General features: G+C 45.8%; 4 protein-coding genes across 30 annotated transcripts in view; 2 read left to right on the forward strand and 2 right to left on the reverse strand.

The window, feature by feature from the left end:
- The window catches only part of CAP, a 38,009-nt gene extending 32,237 nt beyond the window's left edge, over positions 1-5,772 (forward strand). For 22 of the 27 annotated variants that reach the window (NM_136726.3, NM_001144164.2, NM_001144168.2 and 19 more), the window contains 5 exons: positions 3,372-3,678; positions 3,736-3,850; positions 4,220-4,426; positions 4,486-4,718; positions 4,893-5,772. In NM_136726.3, the coding sequence (NP_610570.1) occupies positions 3,372-3,678; positions 3,736-3,850; positions 4,220-4,426; positions 4,486-4,718; positions 4,893-5,061 (1,031 nt within the window). In that variant the 3' untranslated portion in view covers positions 5,062-5,772. Of the gene's footprint in view, positions 1-134; positions 769-1,748; positions 1,795-1,956; positions 3,679-3,735; positions 3,851-4,219; positions 4,427-4,485; positions 4,719-4,892 lie in introns of those variants that run through there. The other 5 variants (NM_165761.2, NM_165762.3, NM_001259309.2 and 2 more) reach the window with 5 other exon arrangements.
- A 5-nt stretch (positions 5,773-5,777) lies between these two features.
- RNaseZ (Ribonuclease Z) lies at positions 5,778-8,542 on the reverse strand. Its single transcript, NM_165763.3, has 2 exons — positions 7,187-8,542; positions 5,778-7,128 (listed from the first exon to the last, which is right to left on the reverse strand). Exons 1-2 carry the CDS (start codon positions 8,409-8,411, stop codon positions 6,053-6,055), a joined length of 2,301 nt encoding a protein of 766 aa, NP_724916.1. The 5' UTR covers positions 8,412-8,542; the 3' UTR covers positions 5,778-6,052.
- Positions 8,543-8,860: 318 nt separating this feature from the next.
- CG12909 (uncharacterized protein) lies at positions 8,861-9,891 on the forward strand. Its single transcript, NM_136729.4, has one exon. It carries the CDS (start codon positions 8,983-8,985, stop codon positions 9,826-9,828), a length of 846 nt encoding a protein of 281 aa, NP_610573.1. The 5' UTR covers positions 8,861-8,982; the 3' UTR covers positions 9,829-9,891.
- A 28-nt stretch (positions 9,892-9,919) lies between these two features.
- On the reverse strand, positions 9,920-10,771 carry Obp46a (Odorant-binding protein 46a; the record flags this gene model as incomplete). The annotated part of the gene is made up of 4 exons (NM_136730.1): positions 9,920-10,131; positions 10,190-10,346; positions 10,398-10,511; positions 10,658-10,771. 4 exons carry the CDS (start codon positions 10,769-10,771, stop codon positions 9,920-9,922), a joined length of 597 nt encoding a protein of 198 aa, NP_610574.1.
- Positions 10,772-10,887: the final 116 nt, after the last annotated feature.

Below are 10,887 nucleotides of genomic sequence, written 5' to 3' on the forward strand. Positions count from 1 at the left end.
GTTGCTGCTTCGCAGGGGGTGGCTCACCTTGCCGGTGCGAACCTGCAGTTCGTTGGCGTTGCCATGGCCAAGACGATGCCGTCAACAAAACAAACTCGGGAACACATACCGGTCGCGGCCGTTAGTCAGTTTCACTTTTCCGTGCCAAAAAAACGTGTCTTTCGGGCTGCGCTCGCAATAATTGTCAGTTAAATGTCTTATGCAACCGCGGCAATATGATCCATCAAACGCTGGCGCCGCACCGCAGCAAATCCTCCAGTTATTCCAAGAGCAAGGCTGTCCACTGGCGACAGAAGTTGCACAGCAGCTGCAACGACTTGGAGCTGGAGGATGAGCCATTCCCGGAGCCGCAAGGCATGTGGCACAGTCAGGAGATTAATGAAAATCCCTGGCAAAGGCCACAGAGCAGTGGGGCTGACGGCAGCAGCAACAACAACGTCTGCGACATACCCAACTGTGGCAAAATCCTGTGGATACATCGCCGGGAATACGATTACAATAGATCCGCCCCTCTAAGGCCACCTTCCCCTTCGAACTACCATGGTGTTCCGAGCGCCGTGGGCTACCACGTGGTGGGACTGCCCCTAACACCGCAGCCTAACCAACGACAGGCCTATCTGGCCAACCAACATGCCATTGGGGCTACCATGCCACTGCTCCTGTGGCAGCAGCAACAGCAGTTGCTGCAGCAACAGCGGCAACATCAGCAGAATCTGCAACAGCTGCAGCATCGGAAATATCAGAACATGCAACATCGGTGGCCAAGCAGTTAGTATATAGCTTAAAGTCTGCACTAAATTATATAATCGTATTAGGATGTCAGATAGGTTATCAACCGAGACTTCTTTGCCATTGTTATTAACTAGCTCTCCTGATTATTTCATATAAAGGCACACGTACATTTCGCAAATAACTTAAAAATACTTTAAAATACTTTCTCAAGTGGCTCAAATTTTTCCCAATTATTTCTCTATGATAGACCCCCCAGTGAGATAAAAGAAAGTCAAGCGATCGATTGAACCCCTTTGCAGCTCCCACCGTTATATTCGCTTTGCACTTTCTCATTTGACTAAGCGACCTTCCTGTTTTGCACTTTCTCACGGTTTTTCTTTTGCAAAAAAGTAAAAACTCGTTATCACCTGGACCGCCTAAGATTGGCGAAGAGAGGTGGCCAAAAGAGAGGCCAGCTTTTGGCCGCGCTCTACACGTTTCAATGCCAAAGTCTTTGATAAAAGCTTGAAAAGTAGTTAGCAGGAAAAGCTTTTTACTATGATCAAGATGAAGAAGCATAATGGGAAGTACACTGAGCGAAAATGGTTATCCAATAGAGCCGTAGAGACCATTAATGTGGCAAAAAACACTTTTACACTTTTGCCCATTTCTTAAGATTTATTTAAAGGAAAGACAGTACAGAAATTGTTTTAATCTTTAATTTTTTGTTGCGTGATAAAGTTACCAATATTCGACCGCTCTGACCCACTGTTCCACCAACAAGCAATTCACACACCCCACTGCACCACCAACAGCAACAACAATTAAACGTGAGGCGGCGCCGCCAAAAAACGGAACTTGTAGTAATACGAACGCCGCTATCTCTGGGAATTACTCACCCGGCAGAGAGTCGAAATCGAAATCTCTTTGACGTCGACGCGAAGCTTCGTCTTCTGGTCTTCCCTCTCTGTCTCGTCTTCTCCAGCTATCCCTCTCTCGCTCTGTTTCCCTATATTGCTTAGCTGCCTTGGGGTCCCCATTCAATTTCGATTTCGGTTTCAGTTGAGCGCTGCGCGTGCTACGGTAAAGTCGAACACTATTCTCCCTCTCTTTCCGCCCCCTCTCTCACCGGCTCTTTCTCCGGCTCCAGTGAAGCGCGAAGCTTGTTTGTTGTTGCCCGCCGATTCACCCCAGCTTTATCAGAGAATTGGTGCTCAGGCTTCGATTCCAATTCTAGATTCTGATTGATAGTTGTGACTAATGAGCGCTCAACGAAGAAAACAGTAAAGAAAAGCGTTTAAAACTTAATTGAGCGTGAAATGCGAGGAAAAGCCTTGAAAGCCCCTTGTGTTTCTGTGTGTGCTTGTTTGTGTCTCCAGAATGGATGGAAATATGCAAAGCTTTCCATACAGGGCATGCTATAATAGCCAAAGTGTTCTTAATTGTGCACTTTTGTCCAATTTAAAGCAGTTCAATCGCTTTATTAACTAAAATATCCAATGATAACGTATTAATATAACACAGGCTGCCTAGAATGTGCTACAAATAGAGCTACCTTGATAGTTAAACCTGTTTATAAAAGAAGATAACACTATCACATTGATAGCACTGTGATTTTTCTCCGTGCAATCACTTTCAAACGCTGGCAAAATATGCCGCAGCGAATCAGTGAAAGTGAAAATCCCAATCCCCCGAGTGTCAATTAAGCCTCTCTTTCCATTTCTTCACTTGGCGTAAACAGCACGTACAAAGCTGTTGTTAATTGTTGTTGTTCGAAGACAAAGCTTTGTGGCTCATGGTTCATTTGCCGTGAAAATATTTGTGCAGCTGCCCCAACAATTCCGCCTCCCCCGCCACCCTTCCCTCATCATTCTCTCAAGGCTTTCCCCTTGAGATTTTCCGATTCAGGTCAATAGATGCTGAAGCTAAATTCTTTCTTAATCAGTTGACCGTCTGCTGCGCAATTCACTTGTAGTATCAATTGAGAAGGAATGGATCTGGGCTACTTTAGGCGATGAGTAACTTCGCTGGACTCGAATGCATCTTAGTTGGCTTAGGAAAGCTCCATGACTCTGAGAGTTCAGTTCCCCCCTTCACAGCGCAAGCATCAGATTGTTAAGCTAACGAACATTAACTTCAATTGCAGCTAATTCTCCATTTAAAAGAGCTGCTTTATTCAATTTGATATTGTGGAATGCCACTTTTACTGGTCGGGGTACCAAGTGGGGGCTATGAGCTGGCTGTTTATTTGCCTACCAATTGGCAGACTGATATGTACGCCGCACCCGACTCCCCAGATAAGCCATTGTTTCGTAACAGAAGCGGCGGCAGTTACGACGATTTGCGGTTAGATCGTCTTACGACTCAGACAACTACGATGGCGAGAAGAGATTGTTGTTTGTAGGGTAAACAACGCGTACACTCGGCGAAAATGGGTTCGTCGCTCAACCAACTTGTTTAGGAGCGGCGGGTGACTAGATCTCATTGAGAACCCCATCGGTAATAGAGCTCTGGGTTTTAGAACATGCATATAGATTATATGGTTGCCTGGGGAACCAACGAAGGCGAAGACGCATCGCTTGAGCTTTAGCCTGAAACCGCATCTTGCCACTTTGTGCCTCTCATCTGAACAGAGTCTCCCAATCATTACTATGCCACAGACGTGAACATCCACTTCAAGACCCCCATCAGGCATGAGCAGCGTCAGAACTTGTCGGAAGAGGAACTAGCCATTCGCCAAGCGGAGCACATGCAGAAGCTCTACCACGAGGAGCGCCGTCGCAAGTATCTACAGGAGCTGCAGGACATGAATTCGCGCCGCCACACGGACAACTTCACCCCGTCGCAGAAGTCGCCCATCGCCCTCAATCGCTACGATGACTTCCCCACGGACGTGACCCTCAAGTCGCTGGTGGGCCCCAAGACGGTGGCCCGGGCTCTCTTTAACTTCCAGGGACAGACCTCGAAGTATGTAGCCCGTAAGGAGGAGTCTTCCAAGCAGCACTATATCCATATTCATTTCAGGGAGCTATCCTTCCGCAAGGGCGACACAATCTACATCAGGCGGCAGATTGATGCCAACTGGTATGAGGGCGAGCACAATGCCATGATTGGACTGCTTCCAGCCAGCTATGTTGAGGTGAGTGGAATTCTTGACACCAGCGATTCTATCTTCATCTGTTAGAATGCAGTCCAGCGATAAGCTCGGAACCGTAAAGTTCCTTTTTTTTTAAATTTATATAATTATATATAAATATTTATATAAATCATTGGAGATCGATCCAATGAACAAGCCCACGGAGATCGTTCCTAATCTTAATCTTACTTTTTTATATAGAACAAAGACAATGGAATCAAACTAAACTTAATTTCTTTTGACTAAAGATCAAAAGATTATTAATGCTTAGGGACAAATATATATATATATTTACTGTGTGATTGCAGTTCTTAAAAAACTGAAGAAAAGGATATTTATTGATAATGAATTCAACTCATTTTAAAATTCTAGATTGTCAGTCGAGATGGAGCCCGTACCCCATCCAAACGGCCATCGGAGGGTCAGGCCCGTGCCAAATACAACTTCCAGGCCCAGTCGGGCATTGAACTCTCCTTGAACAAGGGCGAATTGGTCACTTTGACACGCCGAGTGGATGGCAACTGGTTCGAGGGCAAGATTGCCAACAGGAAGGGCATCTTCCCGTGCTCCTACGTGGAGGTTTGTTTTATAACTAGCAACCAATCTCTGTAGTTAGCTAATCCCATTTTAACCTTAAGGTACTTACTGATATTGGTGCTGAGGACATTGCGGCCAGGACAACCACCGTGATCACCAGCCAGAGCACCACGAATCTGCGGCCCAATCTCGACGTGCTGCGCACAAACATCAACAATGAGTTCAATACGCTGACGCAAAATGGAGCACAGCCACCGAACGGAATCCTCAAGGAAACGCGGACACTTCACAAGACGGACGCCCTCCATGTGGACACCAGTTCCGAACCATTGGCGTGAGTAATCCTATCAAATATCAATGAAACTGTCCAAAAGAATGCATCCTGTTTTGAGACTATAACAGACTGAAAATAGGGGATAAGACAGATGCATTCTTCTAGACATCTTTCTAAGTGTATTACTTTGGTTAGATCAAAACAATACCATTATTAACATGAGATCTTCTTTAGGTACCGCGCACTGTACAAGTACCGGCCCCAGAACTCCGACGAACTGGAACTGCTCGAGGGAGATGTGGTCCATGTGCTGGAGAAGTGCGACGACGGATGGTTCGTGGGCACCTCGCAGAGGACCGGCTGCTTCGGCACATTCCCCGGCAACTACGTGGAACGGGCCTAGAGGAGATCGATCCAATGATCCAGCCCCCGGAGCGGCGATCGTGCCTAATCTTAATGAATTTGTAGTCTAATACGAGGAGGAATCAGCGTGGCCGGGGCAAAGGCAGTTCTATGATTAACTCTGATTTGGTTTTACTGGATTATTTTATGTTGTTGTTGAATAATTCTTATCCCGCTAATTCTGCTGCTTTCGTTTTGCCGTATTTTAAAGCTATTTATTTATTTTTAAACAGAGCATTAATTTTATCAATGTTGGAATTACGTTTATTTATGACATCCAAATATTAACCAAAAGTTGTCCCCTCCACCTCCCCCACTCCAACACACACACACACCAAATATCGAAGGACCTTAATTAAGATCATACATACATACATATGTACTTTGTCGTTTACCTACTAATTTTAACTAGTCACAGCTAATTTCCAAAAAGAATATCAATTGCGAAAAAAAGAAGAGACCGTTGAACTAAAGTGCCTTAAAGTTGAAATTTAAATGACTAAAACGATATAAAATGTTTCAAAGTGCTAAGATTCAAGTGCCCTTGTTGAGTCGGCAGAGTGGATAATTACTATTGATAATTATGAATATTATTTATGATATTGTCGTGTCCGAACCAACAGAAACCATTTTAAAAAATCTATACAAAAATCGTTTATTACACAGACACTGTTGCAAGCGTAATTAGTAAATAAAGAAGAAACTAAAAAACAAAATGGATTATTTTATATTTTTATTGGGTTTTTGGGTTGGATCATACAAATAACTTGTAAATGATGCAAATGCAAATATCACAAGCATATACAGATACAAGCAAAGGTGCCCTATTAATTTCATATATAAAATCTATATATCTCCAATTAGTATTTGGGCAAATTTTATGGTTTCAAGAAATAACATTAAACTTAACAAATACCACTCAACTCTGACATAAGATTAACAGTAGCTCCTTGAGTAACTTATACTGACTATCCGGATTAACTTGCCGGCAATCACGTTTCTGCCAGTTTTCGCTTTCGCTCCTGTTTCAGCTCCCGCTTGACAGCCCGCTGCTCCAGTTCTTCCGTGTACTCGGCGTACATCGCGAAAAGGGCGGGGTAGAGCTTGTGGTAGTGCTGCAGATCCTCAACGGTCACTTCCATATTATCAAAGGCTATTGCAACTCGTTGCATATCCTCATCACTCGGTAATCGCGGGCACTTAGCGTAACGCTGCGAAAAGTGGGAGAGAATCGTATGGCGGGCGTTCATATTCCGCCCCTGCTGAATAGCCTGCGACACGGTGCTGTGCGTCTTTAACCGCGCCTCCTCCTCCAAGTCATCCTCCATTGTCGCCTCGTGAATAAGAACGGTGGAGTCGCGGCCCAGATCGATCAGATCCTGACATGGCATAGTGTCGCCGCTGTAAGTGATCTTGACGGGTTCGCTATTGTGCTTTGCCGCCAGAGTTAGGCTTATTCCGAAAGAGTTGGGGCAGTGCCTAACTAGGCAGGTGGATATGGACGTAATTCCTAGACGTTCAACTTGTTCACCGCTCAGGGGACTAGCTAGGAGTTCACCGTTGCCCACTAGAGTATACGCATCTTCTACGGTTTCTATTTGTCGATTGTAGAACTCCAACCAAGGTTCAATTTGGCGAGGAGCCAGCAGAATAAGTGGGTCTGCCCTAGGTTTTAATTGCCTCCTTTCCCGGAGCAGACCAATCAATCCAATGTGGTGGTCGGCATGCAAATGGGATACATAAATCGCCTGTAGCTGGCGAAGAATCAACTGCCCTTTCTCGTGTCCATATAGTCGTACAATTTGACCATAAGTTCCTTCTCCACAATCCAACAACACGTAGGCATCAATTGCAGTCCTGATCAGAATGGAGCTCACGTTTCGCGTCTTATTGGGAATGCAGGAGCCTGTGCCCAAGAAAATTATCTTCGGGTAGCTATCGGCAGAATTGTCAGGGAAACTATACTCTTCTTTGAATTTGGCCAATAGTTCCAGAAATCCTGGTACGGCATGGGTCTCCTTAACATACTCCTCTGGTGTGAGTTTGGACTCAAGAGTGCGATCCAGACCTTCAGGTAATAAAAATATACTTATAGCATTGAATGGTAAGTAAAAAATAGTACCAACCTTTCCTTGGTCTCAGGTGATAGTTTGTCATGGCGACCACACCCTGTTCTTCTGTCTCGTTAGCCTTTGCATTTGCTTTGTCCTCCGAATCGGCCTCGTCCAACTTCGTTTTTTTAAGGTTTAGACTGAGAGTCTGACTCTGGCAGGACAATTGTTCGCCCAGGAGTGGAAATACTTGCGGTGCCAGTTGGTGGAGTTGGTGTTGAATGCGATGGGCGGCTGCATAGCCTGAGAATTGGTTGAGGGGAGAACTTAAGTATATGTGCTGTGCCTCAGATGAAAAACTCTCCACCACAAAATCCTTGTACACCTGACGAGAAGATATATGATAAGGCGTGAAGTGCACCACAAGCGCCACTTCAGTTAACTTCTCTTCGCCTAACTTTTTAAGCCTTTTGCCGTGTGTAAGCAGTGCTGGTAGATAGTTCTCACTGGGCACATCAAGGAAAACAAAGGACAGTGCAGTTTCACTGGCTTCGGTGACGTCGACTGAACGCACCACCTTTCCATCAGGCAGTGTGATATCGTTGCCATTCTTTAGCTGTCCCAGAAGTGGTCCTGGCGGCACACCTTGCTCCACGCACTTCACCAAGTTTAGGGCGCCAGCTCGCGGTTTCAGCTGACAAATGTAGTTAATTACACTTTTCGTCGGATCTTCCGAATTGATCAGGGGCAGAGAGTCCACCTTCAAGATGGAATCCTCAAAACAGGCGCCCTCAGAACAATCGTTTGGCCGCACCTGGAGATTCTTTAGCACCACGAAACGTCGCATTGACTGCAGCATAGAGCCGAGATGAGGCGGTCCATGGAGTCCAATGTCGCGCACTCCGGCATCTTGGATGGTGAGCGTCAAACCTGGTAACCCTCCGCAGGAAGCCCACGTATTTTGTGTAAGGAAAATTTGTTCCAGGCGTGATAGGCGGGTTTTGTGCTCGTGAGCTAGTCTCTGGGTTCCCTCGCCGCAGTTGAAGAGATAGCGTGCCTGGTCCGTAAACAAATAAACAGCGGCAGGCGCTCCATTGGCGCCAGAGCCCAGAACCTGAAGATTTACTGTTCCCGGCACCACGGAGGCCAGCTTTTTTCTAAGCACATTGGGTTCCCGCTCATAGCGAGGTCCTGTTAAAGGATCCTTGGCCGAGGCAATTGTGGCCGCCATCAAATTACTGGTTGTGAGCGTTCGCAAGGTTCTGTAGATCGGCGACCTGGCTGATTTTACTAAATACATTCGTATTTCGTCAGAGTCTGTAGTCGCGGGCTTCTAATAAACTGAAAAAGCGGGGAATTCGCTGAAATCATTCGCACAAATTTCGTCAGCACCGGCAACGTGTGTCTGCGAACAGCTGTTGCTATTAGTGATGGCACGCTGATGGTTGCGATACATCGAAATGGGACGATAGTAAAAAATAGAAGAAAAGTGCTAAAAGGAATTAAATTTAAGTTAAAATGATTCTTGTCTAGAAAATTGATTATATTTTTCTGTTGTATTTTACAGTTTTGGAATTTCTAGATATGTTTTAATAAATAAGGGCAGTAAATTATTCCAACTTTATATTATTATTAACCATATCAATGAATGTTGAATTAAAAATTAATATGTTAGATTAAGTAAATTCCTATTTGCGTACTTGAAATCGGTCTTAGGCAACACTGAATTTCAGGTATTTAAGCCTCGAACGTGATTGGTCACTCTAATGCCCACGTGCGTTTTGTTTGGCCTCCGCCGGCGGTAAATTCAACCAAATTACCTGAAATTCCAAGGATTCCCCGGTAAACAAGAGATCAGCGACTGCTACACCATGGTCTTCTTCACGTGCAACATCTGCGGCGAGTCGGTAAAGAAACCGGCGGTGGAAAAGCACTACCAGACGCGCTGTCGCGGCAAAGACAAGAACGTGTCCTGCATGGACTGCCTAAAGGACTTCTATGGCGAGGAGTATGTGGCACACATTAAGTGCATCTCAGAGGCCCAGAAGTACGCCAGCCAAAGCCAAGGCTTTGCCGCCAAGGAGCCCCGCAACAAGAACGCTCAAAAGCAAGAGAGTTGGATGGACATCATTCGGTCGATCCTCGACAGCAGCGAGTACAATTTAACTCCAGCCGTTCGATCCGCCTTCCAAAAGCTCCAGAGCGTCGACAACGTGCCCCGCAAGAAGGCTAAGTTCGAAAACTTCGTGGGAAACTGCATGCGCATGCCCCGCAACCAGGCCACCCAGGTGTGGGATATTCTCGAGAAGGAGCTGAACAAGATGAAGGAGGCAAAGCAAGCGGAGCTGGCCAGAGCCAAGGCGGAAAAGATTGCTGAAATACAGCAGAAGCAGAAGGCAGAGGTCGAGGAAGAGGCGCCACCCAAGAAGAAGGCCAAAGTGGAGACCACAGAAGATGCTGCTGCCGAGGAGACCTCCAACGGCGTGACCAGCGACTTTGATTGGGCCGCCCAGCTAACTAAGATCGTTACCAAGCAAGCAGATGGCATTTTCCTGGAAAAACTTCGTAAGAAGCTGCTCAAGAAGTATGCCAAGCATCTGTCCGTCGAGGATTTGAACGAAAAACAGGCGAAGAAGTTTCAGAAACGCTTTGATAAGCAACTTAAGCTCGCCGATTCCTTGGAAGTCGAGGGTGAAATAGTTAAGATCGCTAGCTAGCCGAATATCCCACCTTTAGTCATAGTTTAATTATAACAAAAGGACAATAAACGTGTAAGCTGGAAGTGGTGCCCATGTATTAATCCCACATCTAGGACTTGTACTTTAGATACTGCATACATTGCTTCAAATGATTGCGTGTCTCTTCGCACTGGGCTGTTTGACGGAAGCGCTTGGTGGGACAGTGCAGGATCATCTCGTTGGCCACGCACTCGAGGACCAGTCCGGGATACGGATGACAGCCAAGACGCGAAAGACGTTTGGATAGCTGCTTCACACCTTTGTGCGGCATCAGTGAGAGCGCTGCAAAGGGTAGTTCATTTAGAGATGATTTAATAAACAACTCGCGCAGCTTGCACACCATGCTTGTCGCACTTGACATAGGTGTCATAGAGAAGCTTAATGTCCGCATCGTTGACCAGGTCGCTTTCCAAGTGCTCCTTTACCTCATTGAGATTCAGTGAACGGCGGTCCCTGCCCAAGAAGTTCGTACTGTTGAAACTGCACTCTGCGGTGCACTGATTAAGCAATTAGTTTGGTACTTGTTTACGCTCCTCAACCGAACTCACAAACATGTACGTCTGCTCCTCTTCATCCGTCTCGTATGGAATCTTTTCGTGCCACTCCATCTGGCAGTCGCTAAACTGGGGACTCTCGTCGTGCAGGTCGCAGCAGAAATCATGCTGCAATAAAAAGTTGTACCCGATCATCATTTTATATGACGATTTCATTGTCTGGCTCTCGAGTTCTATTTGTTTGCTATAATTATTCTGATTTTCGCATCTTTCGTTTCTATACTGCTCTAAATCCATCCATGTCTACAACTCACCATTGTATCTACAGAATTCAGTTCACAGTCTTCATCCAACGCCGGTGGAGTACTTCTACCCGTCACAAAAGCGGTCAAAAGGAGGAGCAGAAATGCGAACAGTTGGGAGCACATTTTCCGCAATGCCAGGGGTAAATCCATTTAGAAGTCAGTGGCTTTTATAACTGAGCGCCCGCTTTAGGGGTGTAATTTTGCGTAACATTTGATGGCTTTTAATTTGGGGCTTAATT

Source organism: Drosophila melanogaster, chromosome 2R (genome assembly GCF_000001215.4).
Source record: "Drosophila melanogaster chromosome 2R".
NCBI classification, from domain to species: Eukaryota; Metazoa; Arthropoda; class Insecta; order Diptera; family Drosophilidae; genus Drosophila; species Drosophila melanogaster.

Coding starts and splice junctions, on each gene's coding strand:
- RNaseZ (NM_165763.3), bottom strand. CDS start 8,411: ATGTATTTAGTAAAATCAGCCAGGTCGCCGATCTACAGAACCTTGCGA. Junction 7,129..7,186: donor TCACCTGAGACCAAGGAAAG/GTTGGTACTATT, acceptor TATTACCTGAAG/GTCTGGATCGCACTCTTGAG.
- CG12909 (NM_136729.4), top strand. CDS start 8,983: ATGGTCTTCTTCACGTGCAACATCTGCGGCGAGTCGGTAAAGAAACCG.